Source organism: Lepidochelys kempii, chromosome 10 (genome assembly GCF_965140265.1).
Source record: "Lepidochelys kempii isolate rLepKem1 chromosome 10, rLepKem1.hap2, whole genome shotgun sequence".
Classification (NCBI taxonomy): domain Eukaryota; kingdom Metazoa; phylum Chordata; order Testudines; family Cheloniidae; genus Lepidochelys; species Lepidochelys kempii.
Window position 1 is genome coordinate 2,229,782 of NC_133265.1, and position 21,807 is coordinate 2,251,588.

The 21,807-nt window shown below is 45.7% G+C and overlaps 1 protein-coding gene across 1 annotated transcript; it reads right to left on the reverse strand.

Moving 5' to 3' along the window:
• Positions 1-3,368: 3,368 nt before the first annotated feature.
• On the reverse strand, positions 3,369-21,661 carry DCTN5 (dynactin subunit 5). Its single transcript, XM_073361629.1, has 7 exons — positions 21,576-21,661; positions 16,075-16,143; positions 14,538-14,656; positions 11,618-11,729; positions 8,860-8,962; positions 7,835-7,926; positions 3,369-3,801 (listed from the first exon to the last, which is right to left on the reverse strand). The coding sequence occupies exons 1-7, from the start codon at positions 21,621-21,623 to the stop codon at positions 3,781-3,783; spliced, it is 564 nt and encodes a 187-aa protein (XP_073217730.1). The 5' UTR covers positions 21,624-21,661; the 3' UTR covers positions 3,369-3,780.
• Positions 21,662-21,807: the final 146 nt, after the last annotated feature.

A 21,807-nucleotide genomic window follows, 5' to 3' on the forward strand; every position in this document is an offset into this window, starting at 1 on the left:
ATGTGAGGAGCCTTGCGTGCAAGTTCACCAAGACGTTTGTGTGGGATAGAGACAGATCCCTGCACTGAAGGGCCAACAGTTCAACTCGGCCCAGTGTGATATGATGGACGAGGCTCAGAAAGCTGCAGCACACTTGTAGCTACTGAGATGGACGAAGGAGCCCTTGGCTCACCCTGGGCCTGGAGATAACCACTGGCTGGAACTCCTGCCCGCCTGCCAGCTGGTCTGGTCTCATTTAGCTGCCAGGCTACTCAGGGCGGAAGGGTGTGTTATCAGGGTGCAAAGCGCTATTGTCTTTGCGGCACCCTATCTGTGTTCTAGAATAAAGTGACACCAATATTAATAAATAATCTGCACCAGCCGCAGCAGCAGCACTTGGGCACCGACTGGCTGCTGCAGGATAAAAAACAAAGGGAAGGTTGCGTAAAACCAAAGGAAAGAAGGATCCCAGTACAGGGCTCCAAGGCATTATTATCGGAGCCCTGCTGATTCATCTGGGCCAGCAGTCCCGCCCACAGACAGTGCCCTGGATGTCTAATTCCTCTCCCTGCAGTGCTGGGGGGTGCAGATCCAAGACTAAGCATGGAAGTGCTTGGGGTGGAGCCCTGTGACATTTCCACAGAGAACAGTGGTCTAAAGGGATCACTTGTCTGTCCCTTCTGCTCTCGCCCCTCTCCCCAGGACTCAAAATGCTCCTGTTTTCAGGTGGAGAACCCAGTTCTCCGCATGTAGAAACCTCCAGACAAGACCAGAATTGCTTGGTTTGCCAACTTGCAGTAGAGTGGGAACTTCTTTATACCACTGCTATCCCTTCCCTGGGTTTTGGCCCCTTCTTTTCACTTATGCCCCTCCCATCTTCCTTGTTTCTGAACCTAACCTTGGCTCAGAGGGCTTGGCTGTATTTCTTCTGAGTCCTGGTCTTCTCTTTCCCTCACTCCCCCCCGCCCTCCAGGGATTCCTGTTTTACAAGGCCAGATCCTCAATGTAATTACCAGCCTTTTCTTATCTTAATCACCCTGCCTCTGTTTGTAAACAAACACTGACTCCCTGCCCCAGGGGCACAAGCTGGGAGAAGCACCTCTCTGCAGAACTCACATTCCACACTAATACTGGTTTCAGAGTAACAGCCCTGTTAGTCTGTATTCGCAAAAAGAAAAGGAGGACTTGTGGCACCATAGAGACTAACCAATTTATTTGAGCATACGCTTTCATGAGCTACATCCGATGAAGTGAGCTGTAGCCCACGAAAGCTTATGCTCAAATAAATTGGTTAGTCTCTAAGGTGCCACAAGTCCTCCTGTTCTTTTCACACTAATACTGTGCAGTTAAGAGCTCCGCCTGTGAGCCCACCTTGGCGCCCTTGATCACTGTTACCAACACTGCTCCTTGCAGATCCCAGCTACTGACCAGGCCTCGCCTAGTGAGACATGATCACTGCACAAGGTGCTGTGGCTGGCTTCCTTTTTATGAAGTTATTTGGTTATTTTTGCTGGTGTCTCATTCTCTGATGCAGCAGATGGCAAAATCAGTGTAATAAAGACAAGTCTCTTCTCCCTCATGGCACGTGTCTGGGATGCCCATTTGCCTTAAGGGAAGTTGTGCTAGGACAAATAGGGCCATGGCCTTTCATATCTAGTACGGTCCATTGCTTCCAGACTATCCACCGGAGAGGAGAGCCATGCAGTGGTCAGAGTGGAGGGGAAATTTGGAGATGATGGTGGAAGAGTCATTGACACCGTCAGCCCAGGGCACAGCTGCACTGAAACTGTCAAACAGCACTGCTAGTTGTATTAGCAAAAAGACTGAATACAGAGCGAGTGAGAGACCCTATCTGGCATACTGGGGGAAGAACTGTTCAAGGGCAGGGTTCTTTGGAGAGAACCCTCAGCACCAACTCGGTGCATTGTGCTAGGGGCCAGTATGCTGCTGGAAGTTCTGTTTTCCCGCTCCCTCCGAGGTGCCTACTCCATTCATGATGGTTGAAGATGCGTGGCGCTTTGTGCAAGGGGGGAGGGGCAGTTAACTCCTATCCTGGCTAAATTCAAAACTGGGCAGTTCCATTCTGCTGTCCCAACTGTCCCCTGCAGTTATGAAGGTGACGCTCTTCACACCTGACCTATGGTGCTGGGGATGGATGCTGGGCTCTGCTCCAACAGCAGCGGTGGGAGAAGTGATTCCTCCTCCCCCAGCTATGTGCATCCAGCCGAGACTCTAGTCATTGTTATCAAGAGCCTGCTGCTTGCCCCTCTGGTCAGCAATCCGTGCCTCTCTCATGGATGCCCATGCAGGAAGGAACGCCTCTGGCCCCCAGTGAGCTGTTTTGCTCAGTGGCAGGCAGGCACGCACCCCCTCTCCCTTTCCCCCAGCAAATGCAAGCCAGCTTGCCTGTTTCAGGGCAGAGCACACGCTAGCTAGAGACTTGCACAATGACATTGTTAGCCCACATCAGCTGGTACCTGCCCAAAGGCCTGTTTCTTGCAGCACCCGGGCATTGCCACTGGACACCTAAGCTCCATGTTCCAGTGAAATAGGTTCCTGCTCCCTTTATACCATAACAGGGAAAAAGGCCCATGTGCCAGGTGTGCCTGGCTCTGCCCTGCGAGCTGGCTGGGCCTAGGGCCCCCATGAATTTGCTAGGAGCTCTGCTCACTGTTAACAGCTTGCATGAACTGCAAACAGGGGTGAGGTCAGTGTTTTATGTTAATTTACAAATATCCCTGCCCTGGTTTCTCCTCCCCATTAACCAAACCAGCTTCATGTAACCCCAGGAGTGTGAGGATGACTCAAAATACAGCCCCAGCTGATACACGGCACCTTTGTAAGCAGTGAGCTGGCCCCTCCCAGAAGACTCTGCTGCTAAGTTTAAATAAATACTGGCTAACTGGTACCTCAAGCTAGAGGCATTAAGATCTTTTCTAGAAAGGACTTGAGAGTTCATGGCTCTTCCGAAGCTGGAGTGCTAGACACAGGTTAGGAGCCAACACTAGGCCCTGCAAGTCACTAATATTGCAGCCAATTGGTCAACTAGTTCCAAGAAATCTCTGGCCTGGCCTGGGGGCTCTGGTCTTTGTAGAGCAGGTCTGACCCCCACCAATGCTCCTGGGGCCCATTCCTCTTGGGGCAGGGCCCTATGATAGCCAGCAGTTACACAATGCTCACAAGGCTTGGAGCGATAGTGAAATCTCCTTTGTGGCTGACCCCAGCTATCGTGGAAGCACAAGCTGGGAGAAGGCAGCTTCCTAAAGCTCTGATTTTTGTTAAGTTTCTGAGCCCTGTTTATACTTCAAACAAAGCATTTGAGCATGGCGTAATGCTGCCAACAGCCCTGGCCCATCAAGGGCAGGGCATTCATGGCCCACAAAGCAGTATGGTGGCAGAATGCAGGGTTGGTTTATTGTTTAAGCAAGTGAGAATGTTTTTAAAAGGTTCCTGAACAGAGGAATCCAGTAGCGGAGTCTCCATTGCCCCCAAAGCCAACTAGCTCCACTGTGGCCATTTGCTCCAGAGCTGTGCAGCAAAGCCTCCTCGTGGAAGTTGTGGTTCATTCTACTGTATCAGGCTAATTGTAGACACCAGAAAACTACAACTCCCAGGAGGCAATGGTGACAGGCACAAACCTAGGAACACTTCATCATTCGAGTTAGTACAGCCAGCCGGCAGGTAGAGGTTCAGAGACGAGCCCGGACAGAGCGATGCTCCAGAGGATGCAGGTTAAAGGGGCCAGATCTAGGGGATTTTAACAGGGCTGCGTTTGTGAGGTCTTCGCTGGTGACTTGGTCTTTAGGCCCTGGCAGAGGCCACCTTAACAAAGACAACAAAACAGATGGTCATTGAGGCAGCAGCGTGGCAGCTCAGTATGATAAAAGGGGATTCCATGCGGACACGTGCCTGGGCAGCCCTGCACCTGCAGGCCCCGGCTGGACAGCTGGGCTAACACCCCACAGCACCAGATAGCGCTATCCTAGTGCGTGGAGAGCCATAGCACGTCCCCTCACTCATCCAAATGGCTTTTGACTACACCCCCTTAATTCTACCATCCAAAAGTAGCTCCCATCTTCCAGAGGGGTTTTCCCCTTTTACTAACTTCACAATGCCCAGGTGTGGTCACCAATCAAGAAATCCTTGTGAAATGCCCTGTGTGGTGTTGAGACTCTGAAGACATGGACATCATGGTAACATGCATAGAGCTGGACCCTTCTGCTGGCCCTCTCTTGCCAAGCATAGAGCTGTCTTGGTCAGTCAGCAAAGAGATGGTTGGTAGCATCGGTGCCACTCTGCAACATGACTTAACATGTTATTACAGCTACTCCATGTCTAACTTCCATGTGATCATGCAAGAAGCTCAGCAGTTTGTGTGTCTGGGCATGTGATCTTCCAGGCGTCAATCTATGTGCACGTGCCTGACAGCTGCAGAGTACATAACTCTTGCTTTTCTATGGAGAGGCCATGAGGGGAATAGACAGGAGGGTCAAATCCTTTCAGCAGTTAAGCTCACTTAGCAACAGGACACAATGTCCTCCCATGCCAAGAACATCTGACTTAATACTTGCTCTGCTTAGGTGAAAAGGCAGCAGGCCCTGGCCCATCATCACCTTTTCATCACACTAAACTCAGGCAAGGTCACCCAAAGAGAAATGTACAGTAAAGCTCTTTAAGCCTCCAGCAACATCTGGCTCCAGGCCCAGTTTCACAGGGTTTCTTAAACTTTACTTAAATACAGTTGCACCCACTGAATGGATCTGGTTAGCCAATGCAGGACCAAAGTGTTAAGAGACCTCTGGAAAGGGGTTTAAACCAAAAACTGAATTTCACCTGCCATTTTGTTGCTCAGTAACCCAATTTTGAGAGATCCCTTTGTAACTCTTCACAGCTTTGGATTTAATTATTTTGAGTAACTTTGTATCATCTGCAAATTTTGCCACTTCACTGTATACCCCTTCTGCCAGATCATTTATGAATATGTTGAATAGCAGTGGTCCCAGTACAGATCCTTGGGGGACCCTGCTATTTACCTCTTTCCACTTTGAAAACTGTCCATTTATTTTGTTTCCTATTTTATAACCTGTTACGGATCCATGAGAGGACTTCCCCTCTTATGCCATGACTGCTCACTTTGACAAGGTCCCGTACCAAAAGCTGTTAAGCAAAGGCTTTCTGAAAGTTCAAGTACACTATATCCACTGGATCACTCTTATTCACATGCTTGTTGACAACCTCAAAGAATTCTAATAGATTGGTGAGGCACGATGTCCCTTTACAAAAGGCTTGTTGACTTTTCCCCAACACATCACGTCCATCCGTGTATTTGGTAATTCTGTTCTTCACTAGAGTTCCAACCAATTTGCCTGGTACTCAAGTTAGGTTTACCAGCCTGTAATTGCCAGGATTCTCTCTGAAGCCTTTTTAAAAAAATCAGTCACATTAGCTCTCCTCCAGTCACCTGGTACAGAGGCTGATTGAAGCAATGGGTTACATGCCACAGTCAGTAGTTTTGCAATTTCACATGAGTTCCTTCAGAACTCGTAGGTGAAAGCCATCTGATACTGGTGACTTACTACTGTTTAATTTAGCAATTTGTTCCAAAAACTCAGTTATTGACACCTTAATCAGGGAAAATGTCTCAGATTTGTCACCTAAAAAGGAATGGGTCAGGTGTGGGAATCTCCATCACATCCTCTGCAGTGAAGACTGATGGAAAGAATTCATTTAGCTTCTCTGCACTGGCCTTGTCTTCCCTGAGTGCTCATTTAGCACTTCAGTCTTCCAGTGGCCCCACTGCTTGTTTGAGAGGCCTCCTGCTTCTGATATAGTTAAAAAAATTGCTGTTAGTTAGGTTGTGTCTTTTGCTAGATGCTTTTCAAATTCTTTTTTGACCTGCCTAATTATATTTGATTTGCCAGAGTTCATGGTTCTTTCTATTTTCCTCACTCGGGTTGGAATTCCAGTTTTTAAAGGATGCCTTTACCACTGCCTCTTTTAATTGCTACTTGGCAAAATTGGAGGGTTCTTACCTTCATCAACTGTTTATACCCACCTTCCGTTCTCTGCCTGGCTGGAGTTAGTAGTCTTTTTTTGGCTGGGGCCTGTTATCACATTAAAGCTGAGTGAATAGTTTTGTGCAAGGTCAGTAAGTGTTTGTCAGAGTTTTTCAGGACAGTTTCCTGTCAGTGGCCCTAGAATTTCATTTTTCTGTTTCTAGGTATACAGGTGAAACGGACAGCAACAGCACAAGTTATTCTGTTTTTGGTGATGCAAAAGGCTCTTGAATGCACTCAAACTAAATGCCTGATAATAAATCGTTCAGGTGCCTCTCTCTGAACAACAGAATGTGGAATGAGTCCAACACAGCAGGAACTCAGTGCCCTTGGCAGAAAGCTTACTCTGCTTTCAGAGCAATTGGACTTGGAAAGTTACAACTTTCAAGTCACTTGACCCATATAAGAGGCTTTTAATTTATGTACAGTAAAAAATACAAACAAACCAGACAGTGGTGTTACATTTGATTAACCGTAGTTACAACACACTTAGTATTTATATAGCTGCTAGTTAATGTGTGTCAGAGCCCTACGTGAGACAAAACAGCTAAAGGCCCGTCGCTACTATTCTCACCACTGCATGCCTACAACACTACTGCCATGCACCCTGGCTCCCCGGTCCATGTAAGATACCCTACAGAGGCCCCCACGTTCAGCAGGGAAGGGGAAATGTTAAGTTTGAATACAATCTAACATGAGGAGACTCTGTTTATCCTTGGCAGGGCCCACCCTACAGGAGTCAAGTGTGTGGAGTTTGTAGCCTTATGTGAATTAGGCACACAGGCTACCTCCATAAGAATTGTGCTTAGAGTGGCATTTTGGCATTTGTTCAGACGCTACTTTTTCTAGGGATTTGATTTTTTCATGTTAGTTTTACATTGTAAGTAAGAGATGCCAATAGGCTGTGCCCCGTGCAGCACTGCAACCCTGGACAAATGCCACATGCTCCCACTTCTGGTTCCAGATAATTCAATGCAGCAGGGGGCATCCTCTTTCCATAATCCCATTTGACTCTGAGCTGCATGATGCTCAGAAGGAAAATGGGCATCAGCCATGAAAACTAACCCTGCAAGGCGTCTGGGATTAGTGGAGGTAAATGTCCCTACTGCTGGAAGTAACCAGATGATGAGACGTGTCCCTTCACACAGGGCAGAGAAAGCCAAGACTCAGCCCATAGGCCTGTGGGGTAGGAGTCAGGGAAGCTAAGCTTGCTTCAAGCTTTTCAGTAGCCAAGGGAGGCAGAGGATGTTCTATTCTTAGTGTGGGAGAGAATCTCGGTCCACGGGCTAGAGGGGAGATGAAGGAAAATCCTGGCTCTTACTTGGACAGAGTAAGTATTTACAGTAGTCACCCTTAATGAAGATGTTGGCCACACAGCCGCTCTGTTCAAGAATGAAGGTTATTTCTAAGAGTCAGACACAATGGCTTTGAAGCTGAATAGAACAGATGTGTGCAATTCACTTTGGCTAGGAAGTATTTACAGTACGATCCTGCCTCATTGCTCAGTTGCAGCAGAATGCATTAATCTAGTGGGAATTGTAACTGCACTCCAACCCCAAAATGTCGAATGGCACACCTCCCAGACAACATGGAATGAAATACATTTGAGCAAATATACAAAGTTTAAACATGACATAGGAACTTTTCACAAGGTTCTGCTTGCTGGAGCTGTAGTGTTAATAGCACAGAGCGGGGACATGCCACTCCAAACAGCAGAGCTCATTAAACATCCCTCCCATCCCCCAAAGCTCCCTATAGTGCCTTCACTTCTCTGAAACACAGTAAATTGGCTACTAGACCTGAGTAAGTGGCAAGAACTTCTGGTAATAGCTCTTTGTAACATCAATCATCAGCTCTTGGGTGCATTCTGGGAGTTCTCCAGAGAAGAGCCCTGAAAAACCAAGAAGAGCATGAATGCAAGTGTTCTCTTGGGAAGCAGTGAGCCTGAAGAGTTTTATTCAGCTTCTCCACTAGTATTTATGCTGTTTAACCTGCAGTATATAGAGCAACCCATGGGCTTGTGTAGGGACACTGCTCTCATGTAGATCAATACAAAAGTGTGGCTTCCCCTATCATCCCCTAAGAGATGCAGTAAGGCAGTCTGTCTCCAGCTAGATCTCTTAATAGCTTACACCCATCCTAGATAAACAAGGGTCATGAAAGCTCTTTCCTAAAGGAAGGCTAGTAACAAAGGTTACATTGACCTTTCCACCACTGCTGTTTCCAAATGACTGGAACATTGACACCTCCAGTATGGTCAGCAGTGCTGTTGGGGTGGGCTCTGTACCAGCACAGAGGGGTAGTCTAACAGGAGCCTCTCCCCATATATGTAGCACATGCACAGTGGTCTAACAGGAGCCTCTCCAGCTGTGTTTATGGAGGCACCTGCAAATCCAGAGCATATGGCAGAGAAGAGAAGGAGACTCTTGATGCCAAAGAAGAACTGCTTGTGGAATGCTGGATGCTTGATCGGTCATGTTGCTGATTCTGAGCTCTGATAGGAAGCAATTCTGTAACTAAGAATGGTCCGAGCTGGCAATCAGACTGACAAGCCCTAGCCATATTAACCTAGCTATTGAATGCGCAGATGCTATGCTTACTCCTACTAAACTCCTGTCCCAATAATATCCTCAGACAGTGAGGTCCATTGGTTAGAATTGTTACTTTTCAGTTCACTGAGCACTTCCCCCCAACTCTATTACTATAAGACAGTGCAACCAAGGAGCCTACCTGGCCTTCTCCACATCAGGGTGTTGTATTTCTTTTAAATATCGGATACAAGTTAGCTGAATTTATACTGGAAGTAAAATTAAATGGACTTTACCTGGGCAGCCTGAAAAGACTGTAAAAGGTGGGACCACAGTTTCAGGGGGTAGAACTGTGTTGGCTAGAATTTTGCAGCAGTCTTTCAAAACACACCTACGACCCTGAAACAAAGACCGGATTCTGTTTGATTGTATAACACCACCACCACACTTTGTCTTACTCCTACTCGTGTCTCTAATATTCAAAAGTGAGTCTGACTGCTCTTTATTAGTCAAAGTCAACATGAGGGCTGTCTGTAAGAAGCAAGATGTCTGCCTGCAACCCAGGGTTCTTCTCTCAGCTCTGATTGCTGATTTCACTATTAGGCCTGGTCTATACTAGAAGTTATATCAGCATAATGTTGGTTAGGGGTGTGATTTTTTTAAAAAAACAAACAAAACCAATAGTTGTACTTGTATAAGGCCTAATATAGATGCAGTTATACTGGATAAAGCTACCTTATATTGGTATAGCTTATTTCTGATTTGGGAAGCAAAATCAGCTGTACTGATATGTTGCCCTTATACTCCATCCACACACAACAGCAAATGCCCCTTAAATTATATTAGCACAATTAAAGCAGCAAAAATGTTCTAGTTTCGATAAGCCCTTACTGCCATGCTGGCAGTCTAGAAATCACTAGTGCATTCAGTAAGAGTTACTAGTTTTTTTTATTTGCTTTCATACACTTTGAGTAGTTATAAAAATGTTTTATGTAGCTTTGGCCAACAATAACTTCTTGTGCGTTAACATACATTGCAAACTTTAATGTTTTACAGATCAACACGTACTAGTAGAGATTGTCTTGTGTGGAAAAACTGTGTGTTCCTCATAAATGCATAGTAGGGATTTGCATATTAAAACAAGCCACTTCAGGTAAGTAGATATTCAAGTTGGAATTGGTAGTGCTACCCATGCAGTAATTGGGCAACATATTCCCCATTGCAGTACTCAATAACCTTGACTGTTTGGCACTATCTATATCAGAGCTGAGCTGAGCCCCACTCTCTCCTCTGGATACCCTGACATCAGCAATTGCTAATGCGTGCTGATAACCCAACTGCTCTTATTTGGCTTAAAGAGGCAGACAAAGCCCAGAAACAAATAGCAATTAATAGGGACGTCCACTTGTCTAGCCTTGTGTAAACACAATGTTTGAAAAGAACAAGCATGTCTTTGAAACAGGCAACAGCGATTAGACTGAAATTGCTGCAATATTTAATGAAACTCAGGACATTAACCTTTTTGAAAGAGTCACTCTGTTCAAAGACACTTGGGAGCCTGTCTGAAAAGATTAGCAATTAATGCTCCATACATTCATTTATCCAAATGATGATACAGCAAACTGCACATTAATCTTGATGATAAACTGCCAACTGATACAGAAAGCCATTTCTAATGGGAGTCATTATTTGGCCATTCATTACAGGCAGATAGGAGCTATAGAGGCCTCACAATGCCATGGTATCTCAGTTCCTTCATGAGACTTTTCTAAAGTCTTCCAGCCTGGTTTGACTTGTGAGAGATACCCCTGGGACATTGGCTCTGAAAAAGGAGCCCTTGGGGCCTCTCCTGCCTGCACGAGTTACTCTTGGAGAGAAGAAACTGAAGGTGCCATGTGCTGCAAGGAAGGGGAATAAACCAGACAGTGGAGAAGTAGCCATCATTTTCCTTGAGGAACTGAAACCTAAGTGTATGTCCCTGCATATTAGGGATTCTGTGTCTCAGGTAATAAGGTCACAGCTCTCAGAAAGGGCCTTTTTACCACATTTAATTACACCCACCCTCATTTTTCCTGCCTGTCAGCATTAAGCCATTTAAAGACATTATTGCATTCTTCCCTCTTCATACCACTGGCTCATTCCTGCCTTCCCATCTAGCTTTGATCATTTCCAGGCAGTACATGCTGGCACCTCCCCAACTCCAGGTTTCTGTGGAGCAGAAGGCAATGTGGCTTTGCAGTGTTTGATGTCTGATAAAGACCTAGTGTTATGGGCACATGTTTGGCGTAAGGTGTATCGGTTAATCTGAACTACAGCTGGCTGCCTTTTTCCCTCTGAAGCAGCTGAGTAGGCTGCAGGATCTAGCATTATCAGTGGGTATAAATGTAGAATCCAGAGGTTGTTCTCAACTAAAATAAGGCAGTGTCACTAACAGCATAATCAATTACACAAGTGACCCCCTTGGGCGTGGTCAGGCAAACTCCACACTTGCCTTAGGCCTATTATTCAAGGCTTTCTAGACCTCAGTTACTGTGCCAGTTCCAGAACACTGCTAGCACCTGCTGTTTCCCAGTCAGCTGTATGTGCTGCCCTTCCCCAAAGCCCAATCTCAAGCTCTGTTGTAGAGCAGAGCGCATACACACCTGACTGGAAGGCGTGCAACAGAGGTGCACTCAGGTCCAGCACAGACTCCTCACACTAAGCTCCAGGAGCCTGAGGGACCAGTTACGGTTTTGGTAGCTCCTTTGCTTCAGAAGCATTCTCAATACAAAAGAGCACAGTCTCTGCCCCCAAAGAGTTTTCAAGCTCCAAGCTGAGGGAGGGGGTATTATATGAGGAGAGTCATCAAAGTGGGGACCATCCATAGCAATACAAATCACCCCTGGCTAGCATCTGTTCCAGTGTATGGAAACCTCTGGTCCAATCCAAAGTTAGTCCATCTCTCTTAACCCAAGGATGGGAATTTCCCTGATGCCCTGAACCAGCAAAAGGAAGTACAAGTTCTTAACTGTATTTGAGGGGTTTAAAGAAAGAAGACTGACCACACGTACTTACAATGACACAATTCTTGCCTATGTGAACGTAGGAGCCGATCTGGGCTGCATTGACAACACAGTCTTCTTCTATAAACACATGATCACCGATGTGGAGAGGGAAGAAAGCAACTCTGGAGAAGGAGAAGGGGTTATTTGCTCAGGCTCTGCAGCACCGATGAATCCACAATACCATTAAACCCAAAATCATGTAAGTGTCCGTACCCTCACCAGCTTGCCAAAGGCAGGGCCTGGAGCCAAGACAGATCTGGTCAGAGACGGTGCATTTCATATTAATTCCTCATGATGATCAAGCAACTTTTCAAACCAAGCCAACTGATAACCATTAACCTTTTGTAATAGGCGTTAGTGCAGGGAGAGAGGGGGAAGGGCACACAAGGAGAAGCCAAACCAGCATGCAGGGATACAAGTAGGTCCTGCCAGCCAAGACTTCATGGACATTCTGTCTGAGGTGCTTATCTGACCCTCGTCGCCACAGTATCTGTGCACCTCACAATCTTTTAATGTATTTATCCTCTCAACATCCCCATGAACAGGGCAGTGCAGTTCTCCCCATTGGACAGATGGGGAACTGAGGCACAGAGCGCCTGTGTGGCTTGCCAAAGGTCACATAGGAAGCTAATGGTACATCAGGGAATTGAACCTGGGTTTCAAGTCCTAGGCTAGTGCCCTAATCACTGGACCATCCTTCCAGCTTGACTGTTACAAACTTGAAGCATTGCTGCCTTCTAACTCCAGCAGCTCTTTAATGTGTCTGTGTTACTAGTGCACCAGACACTTCGATTCTAGGGCACTGCCTGAGAAGTTGAGTATTGGAGGACATTCAAGCAGGACATCTCTAGGGGCACAGCCAAGGACTGTGCTCATTCATTTGCTCATGAATTAAACTGTGTCCTGCAACTGTTTGCAAACCAGGCACCTTGTAACAGTCACAGCAGAAGATTCTGTGGTCATATGAAAATATCACCAAGATGGTGTTTTTAAAAACAATTTAAGGTCTGAATCCCTGGGTCTGTCTAAGCTCTACTTAGAGGAAGGAAGGTGGAAAAAAGTGGCTCTAAACCCCCTTTCTGCTCCTGGGACTGGATGGGGCCTAAAACCGCAGCTCAAGAGTTGCTCTAAATTATGCTGTCTGAGCTGCTGGCCAGAGATTGTCAGCACATGACGCACTCCAGTTTTGTTCCCTGCATGTCACTTGTGCCTGAGGAACAGGGATTGAGGTTGAGAGCTGGCTATGGCTGAATAAAGCATTAACACTAACTGGTTTGTGATACTGCCCCAACGGACCATAAGCTTTTCAGGGCAGAGGTACCTCTCTGGCTGTCACAAATGGGCTCAAATAATGAAGCAACTATCTGTATTTGAAACTCCACAGGAGAAAAAAACCATTAAATCTGTTCTCTTTTGAATACTGAATTTTAACTATTAAATTCCAAGAAGGCAGCTAGGACACTGAACACACAAAGTCTGACATTTTCTGGGCTTAATGTGCTGTTTAGGAGCTTTAGGTCAGCTGCCTGTTAAAGCATTTTGTATTAAGAGCCGGAGTGGGAAGCGGGAATGAGAAGAATAAATCAATGAAATCTAAAAGTTCAGAATGATTAAGTGATTTTAATCCTTATGCGGCCATCTACTGATAAACATTGAGAAGGCCATAATAGCCCATGACTGGGTACGAAGGTTAATTCAAAATATCTATAGGTGATACATGGTCCCAAAGGACAGCTCTATGTTCGGATTAGATGTAAATAAAGGCCAGTGGGTTGAGTGTGCATTTAGACATGGGAATCTTTAGGGATTTCTTTTGCCAATGCTTCAGTCAAGGTATTAGATACAAGTGGGTCATAAGAGACCCACTGCAAAGGGGGAAAAAAAATGGTTGTGTCTATTTTGCTTCTTTTGATGAAGAAAGTCAGTCCGACAGGGCATTTTAAAGTTAAATTAATTTCAAGCATGCAGTTTATATTAGAAATTCCTCAACTCTGGGAGACTATTGCTGGAATATGGTATCTAAAGCCCTGGACCCTGCAATGTGTATACATGAGCAATCACTGCATTCAGATGGAGCTTCATGTGAGTGCAGGGATCCCTGGTCCACCTCTCATTGCAGGATTGGGCCACACATGACAACTAACATACAAACACACACACACATTTTTAGATACACATCTTTTTCTGTTACAAATAAACAACCACTTGGTATGCTCAACTGCTCTACAATCTAGTTATCATTAACTGGCTGATTTCCTATAGGCATCCAGGGCAGAGGCTGGTCTTGAAAGAAGGAAGTATAGTAGCCTGATGGATCAGTTTGGAGATGTTTTTCCATGCATGTTAAATAGCCACAGACGCCAAAGGACAAATAAACAGAACCCTACAAATAATATTCCAGCCTAGTTATCTCCAGTACCAGATATCTGAGATGTATATTGTACAATGCAAGACTCTTCCTTTATAGATATTATTAAAATATGGTATTAATATAGTTAGATCTGGCTGAGGTGCATTGGAAGAGTATGTGCTAGTCCCAGGCTGCATTCAGGCCTTAGAAAATGAGTAAGTATTTTTAAAAGGTGAACTGAAAAGTTTAAACAGAATTGTTTAAATATATTTTGCTAGTGGTTTGGATTCTTAGACTTAAAGATGGCAAATATATACATTTTAAATAAATAGATCAGCCTCTCCTTCACCTACATGTCCGAGTTCAGCCTAGTGATTTCCATGCTGCAATTTAACAGGATTACTGACTCACAAAGCAGAGCAGGGACTAGGAGAAAATGCTGACTTAGGAGGATTTATGCAAAACCGTAGCAAGAGAAACAGTCCCCTGAGTTCAGCTCTTAGCAAATCCAAAGCTTCTAAGTTCACCTTTCAGTTTAACAAGCCTCACAGCATAGCACAGAAGAAATATAAACTCCTACCCCTTGCTGAATTTCTTGAAAGGCGGCCTGATGACACTGCGGCTTTTCACAACACAGTGGCGTCCAACTCTTACGTTTGCCAGATCACCACGAATGATACAATCATTCATAACTATCGTCTAGGAAACAAGAGAAACAGAGCCAAACGAGTTCAAGTTCTGCCAATGTTTTCAGTAGCTTTATTATAATATATGGGGCCACACTGAGCACTAGTGTAATTTCAATGAAATTATATCTTACAGCAGGACTCAGTTGGGCCCAAGGAACACCAACTTGTATCACAAGCACATATTAGTGTATGAATTGTGGCCCTATAGAGCAAACCACATGAATAAGAATAGAAAATGCAGATTCACTGTTAAAGTCCCTTTCATGAGAGCATCCCAAGACAAATTAATGAAGCCTCAAGACACCATACAAAGGGTTCAGTTCTTATTTCCACTCCACTAATAGTCAGGTTGAGGCACAGAAAGGTTAAGCAGCTTGCCCAAAGGCTACACAGTGAGTGCAGAGATTTTGGATCCCAGTACTGCAATTGATCCAACAGCTAGAAGTTGAAGCTAGATAAATTCAGACTGTAAATAAGGGTGTAAATTTTTAACTGTGAGAACCACTGGAACAATTTACCCAGGATTGTGGAGGATTCTCCATCACCCACATTTTTAAAATCATGATTGAATATTATTGTAAAATCTCTGCTCTAGGAATTACTTTGGGGAAGTTCTGTGGCCTGTGCTATGCAGGAGATCAGACTAGATGATCACAGTGGTCCCTACTGGTCTTGGAATCTATCTATCTATTATCCAAGCGCATATATATATATATATATATATAAGTATGCATTAAGCACTAATAGTAAGCCCAAATATTGCAACAGTAATATAATCTAAACTGGCCTATACCATAACCCTGTACAATTATGCTCTGTATCCCATAACTACTACTTGCATTTGCTGAAGTAAGCATTTGGTATAAGTAGTTAAGAAACATCAAAAATCAAGATACGTTTGTTGTATGTCTTGGTACAAGTTAGCGAAGTACCCTCACGGACCAGTACCTTGAATGCTAGTATCCAAAGCAAAGATCAGGAAGGAACAGGACAAGAAACTAGGGAACTGGGACAAAAAGAAATAGATAAGTTCATGGAGTATAGGTCTATCAATGACTATTAGCCAAGATGGGCAGGGATGGAACTGACGGGTTAGATTTTAGTGACATGTAAAGAGATATACAACTTGTAAACTCATCATATAAATAATACCAGCTAAAATGTGTAACTTGAGGAGCACACCACTTGCATAAGGTGAATGTAACATCACTGCATGGCTTGGCTTCCCGGAGACTGTACTGTGTAGAACCTTTTCCCTGTACCATATTAATAAATCTGACACTGGGTATTTGGCCTTGACTATATTTAATAACAAATCAAAGTGTGGTCAAACAGTTGATTATACAATTTATCACATGAGAGTTTGACTGTAAACCACAGAAATGCTTGATTTTACAAGAAGTACACCAGTGACTTGGTATTACCCACCTTTCCATTCAGAACTATGTTCTGGCTTCCGCAGAGCACTGACTGTCTGCTGACTTTGTTGCCAGATGCCTGAGGGAAACCAAGAGACAGAGAGACGATCAGTGACAGAAATACAGCCTTGTGATACAAACGTCTTATTATATCTGTGGATTGTGTGGGGTCCTTTATAATAATGAACCTTCATTATAGAATTTTATAACACACAGTTTGCAAACAGAATGCTTTCACGTTGCCTCCAGGACTCCTGGATGTTAGTCTTTAGGCAAGATCCAATGTAGTGTCAGCTGAATAGTCAACTGTCCTCCATTGAATCTCTTCTTCGGACTCTCTTCTGGCAGTCAATCTTCCATTGGGACTCTGCTCCAAGACTAAGAGGACTTGTGGCACCTTAGAGACTAACCAATTTATTAGAGCATAAGCTTTCGTGAGCTACAGCTCACTTCCTCAGATGCATATCGTGGAAACTGCAGCAGGCTTTATATATACACAGAGAATATGAAACAATACCTATTCCCACCCCACTGTCCTGCTGGTAATAGCTTATCTAAAGTGATTTCCAGCACAAATCCAGGTTTTCTCACCCTCCACCCCCCCACACAAATTCACTCTCCTGCTGGTGATAGCCCATCCAAAGTGACAACTCTTTACACAATGTGCATGACAATCAAGCTGGGCTATTTCCTGCATAAATCCAGGTTCTCACATCCCCCCCACCCCCATACACACACAAACTCACTCTCCTGCTGGTAATAGCTCATCCAAACTGACCACTCTTCAAGTTAAAATCCAAGTTAAACCAGAACATCTGGGGGGGGGGGGGTAGGAAAAAACAAGAGGAAACAGGCTACCTTGCATAATGACTTAGCCACTCCAAGTCTCTATTTAAGCCTAAATTAATAGTATCCAATTTGCAAATGAATTCCAATTCAGCAGTTTCTCGCTGGAGTCTGGATTTGAAGTTTTTTTGTTTTAAGATAGCGACCTTCATGTCTGTGATCGCGTGACCAGAGAGATTGAAGTGTTCTCCGACTGGTTTATGAATGTTATAATTCTTGACATCTGATTTGTGTCAATTTATTCTTTTACGTAGAGACTGTCCAGTTTGACCAATGTACATGGCAGAGGGGCATTGCTGGCACATGATGGCACATATCACATCGACGTCTCCGACTCAAGGAATATTTCCAAAATACCTCTGAACAGCATACTAATCCACAGAGGTCTCCCTACCAACACTACAGAAAGAGGGATTCTAGGTGGACTCCTCCTGAAGGTCGAAACAGCAGACTGGACTTCTACATAGAGTGCTTCCGCCGACGTGCACGGGCTGAAATTGTGGAAAAGCAGCATCACTTGCCCCATAACCTCAGCCATGCGGAACGCAATGCCATCCACAGCCTCAGAAACAACTCTGACATCATAATCAAAAAGGCTGACAAAGGAGGTGCTGTTGTCGTCATGAATAGGTCGGAATATGAACAAGAGGCTGCTCGGCAGCTCTCCAACACGAGTTTCTACAAGCCATTACCCTCTGATCCCACTGAGAGTTACCAAAAGCAACTACAGCATTTGCTCAAGAAACTTCCTGAAAAAGCACAAGATCAAATCCGCACAGACACACCCCTGGAACCCCGACCTGGGATATTCTATCTACTACCCAAGATCCATAAACCTGGAAATCCTGGGCGCCCCATCATCTCAGGCATTGGCACCCTGACAGCAGGATTGTCTGGCTATGTAGACTCCCTCCTCAGGCCCTACGCTACCAGCACTCCCAGCTACCTTCGAGACACCACTGACTTCCTGAGGAAACTACAATCCATCGGTGATCTTCCTGATAACACCATCCTGGCCACTATGGATGTAGAAGCCCTCTACACCAACATTCCACACAAAGATGGACTACAAGCCGTCAAGAGCACTATCCCCGATAATGTCACGGCTAACCTGGTGGCTGAACTTTGTGACTTTGTCCTTACCCATAACTACTTCACATTTGGGGACAATGTATACCTTCAGATCAGCGGCACTGCTATGGGTACCCGCATGGCCCCACAGTATGCCAACATTTTTATGGCTGATTTAGAACAACGCTTCCTCAGCTCTCGTCCCCTAAAGCCCCTACTCTACTTGCGCTATATTGATGACATCTTCATCATCTGGACCCATGGAAAAGAAGCCCTTGAGGAATTCCACCATGATTTCAACAATTTCCATCCCACCACCAACCTCAGCCTGGTCCAGTCCACACAAGAGATCCACTTCCTGGACACTACAGTGCTAATAAACAATGGTCACATAAACACCACCCTATACCGGAAACCTACTGACCGCTATTCCTACCTGCATGCCTCCAGCTTTCACCCTGACCACACCACACGATCCATCGTCTACAGCCAAGCTCTGCGATACAACCGCATTTGCTCCAACCCCTCAGACAGAGACAAACACCTACAAGATCTCTGTCAAGCTTTCTTACAACTACAATACCCACCTGCAGAAGTAAAGAAACAGATTGATAGAGCCAGAAGAGTTCCCAGAAGTTATCTACTACAGGACAGGCCTAACAAAGAAAATAACAGAACGCCACTAGCCGTCACCTTCAGCCCCCAACTAAAACCCCTCCAACGCATTATTAAGGATCTACAACCTATCCTAAAGGATGACCCAACACTCTCACAAATCTTGGGAGACAGGCCAGTCCTTGCCTACAGACAGCCCCGCAACCTGAAGCAAATACTCACCAACAACCACATACCACACAACAGAACCACTAACCCAGGAACTTATCCTTGCAACAAAGCCCGTTGCCAACTGTGCCCACATATCTATTCAGGGGACACCATCACAGGGCCTAATAACATCAGCCACACTATCAGAGGCTCGTTCACCTGCACATCCACCAATGTGATATATGCCATCATGTGCCAGCAATGCCCCTCTGCCATGTACATTGGTCAAACTGGACAGTCTCTACGTAAAAGAATAAATGGACACAAATCAGATGTCAAGAATTATAACATTCATAAACCAGTCGGAGAACACTTCAATCTCTCTGGTCACGCGATCACAGACATGAAGGTCGCTATCTTAAAACAAAAAAACTTCAAATCCAGACTCCAGCGAGAAACTGCTGAATTGGAATTCATTTGCAAATTGGATACTATTAATTTAGGTTTAAATAGAGACTTGGAGTGGCTAAGTCATTATGCAAGGTAGCCTGTTTCCTCTTGTTTTTTCCTACCCCGCCCCCCAGATGTTCTGGTTTAACTTGGATTTTAACTTGAAGAGTGGTCAGTTTGGATGAGCTATTACCAGCAGGAGAGTGAGTTTGTGTGTGTATGGGGGTGGGGGGGATGTGAGAACCTGGATTTATGCAGGAAATAGCCCAGCTTGATTGTCATGCACATTGTGTAAAGAGTTGTCACTTTGGATGGGCTATCACCAGCAGGAGAGTGAATTTGTGTGGGGGGGTGGAGGGTGAGAAAACTTGGATTTGTGCTGGAAATCACTTTAGATAAGCTATTACCAGCAGGACAGTGGGGTGGGAATAGGTATTGTTTCATATTCTCTGTGTATATATAAAGCCTGCTGCAGTTTCCACGATATGCATCTGAGGAAGTGAGCTGTAGCTCACGAAAGCTTATGCTCTAATAAATTGGTTAGTCTCTAAGGTGCCACAAGTCCTCCTTTTCTTTTTGCGAATACAGACTAACACGGCTGTTACTCTGAAACCTGCTCCAAGACTGTAATATTGTAATTTAAAGAATACAAGGAAGAAGTGACAGATGTGCTAGGCCATAACCCTTGTCATACTCCTCTCTCCTAACGCCCCCGATTTGGTGGCCTGCAAGTAGGAAAAACAAAAACTCTACTAAGACGAAAAAGAGACTTTTAAAATCTCAGATAACGCCTTCCTTTGGGCCTCCCAGTGCAGCCTGCTCTTCTGGAGTGGGAGCTCCCACAGGCAAGGGTTGCCCGGATGCCCTGTATACCAAAACCTGCATGCACCTAGAACAGATGCAGAGACAGGATCTGCATCCTCCTGTCCGCTCTGCAATCCTTCCATACCGATCTGTCAAGACCAGCCTTGGACTGGATGCTCTTTAGGGCAGGAGCAATGTCTCCTGTGGGAGTTCTGGGAAATAAAGCAAACTAAGCATTCACGGAATAAGAGGGAAGGTTCTCTCATGGATGACTAACTGGTTAAATGATAGGAAAAAGGGGCAGGAATAAATTATCAGTTTTCACAATGGAGATAGGCAAATAGCAGGGGCCGCCCAAGAAGCTATACTGAGACTTGTGCTGTCAACATATTCATAAATAACGGGAAAAAGGGGATGAACAGTGAGGTGGCAAAATTTGGAAATGATATTAAGTTACTCAAGATAGTTAAGTGCAAAGCTGACTGCAAAGAGTTACAAAGGGATCTCAAAAAACTGAGTGACTTGGCAACCAAATGGCAGATGAAATTTCTGTTGATAAATGCAAAGTAATGCACACTGGAAACAATAATGGATTCTAAATTAGGTGTTACCACTCATGAAAGAGATCTTGGGAGTTGTCATGGATAGTTCTCTGTAAACATTTGCTCAACGTGCAGCAGCAGTCAAAAAAGCGAACAGAACGTTAGGAATCACTAGAAAAGGGACAACTAATAAAACAGAAAATATCATAATGCCCCTACATAAATCCATGGTGTGCTGACACCTTGACTACTGCCTGCAGGTCTGGTCTCCCCATCTCAGAAAGGTGGAGAAAGAAAGAGCGTGCGTGCGTGTCTGTAGGAATTGGAAAAGGTACAGACGAGGACAACAGAAATTCAGGGAGGCATAGAACAGCTTCCATACAAGGAGAGATTAAAATGAGTGGGGCTGTTCAGCTTCAAAAGAGACAACTAGGGAGGAGATGCTAGAGAGGTGGAGAAAGTGAACAGGCAAGTGTTATTTACCCCTTCACATAATACAAGAATGAGGGGTCACCCGCTGAAATGAAAAGGCAGGTTTAAAAACAAACAAAAAAGACTTCTTCACGCAACGCACAGCCAACCTGTGGACTTGTTAACGGGGTTGTTGCAGAGGCCAAAGGTATAACTAGGTTAAAATCAGGTCAGTTCACAGAGAAGAGGTCCATCAACGGCTATCAGCCATTGGACACAACCCTGTGCTCGGGGTGTCCCTGAACCTCCGACTGCCAGAAGCTGGGGCTGTAGGGCAGGGGATGGACCACTTGATCATCGCCCTGTTCCTTCCCGCGGGCCAGGGGCAGAGGCTTCACTGTCGGAGTCGGGCTCCGGGGCCCGGTCTGACCCCCCCCGCCCCCGGCTGCTCACGGAGCGCCGCCCCTGGGCGCCGCATCAAGCGGCTGGGGCGCAGGGGAAGGATCCGCTCCTCGCCGGCCGGCTCCAGGGCCGCGCCCGGGAGAGGGCGGCTGGGGGCCCGGCTCGGGCCCGGCGCTGCCCCGGCTCCGCCCACTGCTCGTCCGCCCGCGGGGCGCCGCACCGTCTCGATGTACTCGGACTTGTTATACAGCATCTCGCTCAGCTCCATGGCGCCGCCGCTTCCGGCCTCCCCGCTTCCGCTTCCGCCTCTTCCCCGCCATGACCCCCCCCCCAGCCAATCCCCGCTCGGCCTCCGTACCGCCGCTTCCGGCCTCCCCGCGAGCACAGCCCATCTTCGCCAGGCTTGCCGGTGGCGTCACATCCGCCCAAACCGGACTGGCCAATCTCTTCTC

Excerpts from the sequence above, each read along its gene's own strand:
- DCTN5 (XM_073361629.1), bottom strand. The coding sequence starts at position 21,623 with ATGGAGCTGAGCGAGATGCTGTATAACAAGTCCGAGTACATCGAGACG. Across the intron at positions 16,144-21,575 it reads AGTCCGAGTACATCGAGACG|GCATCTGGCAACAAAGTCAG; the intron begins GTGCGGCGCCCC and ends GGTTTCCCTCAG. Across the intron at positions 3,802-7,834 it reads AGTTCTTGCCACTTACTCAG|GTGGCCTCTGCCAGGGCCTA; the intron begins GTCTAGTAGCCA and ends GTCTTTGTTAAG.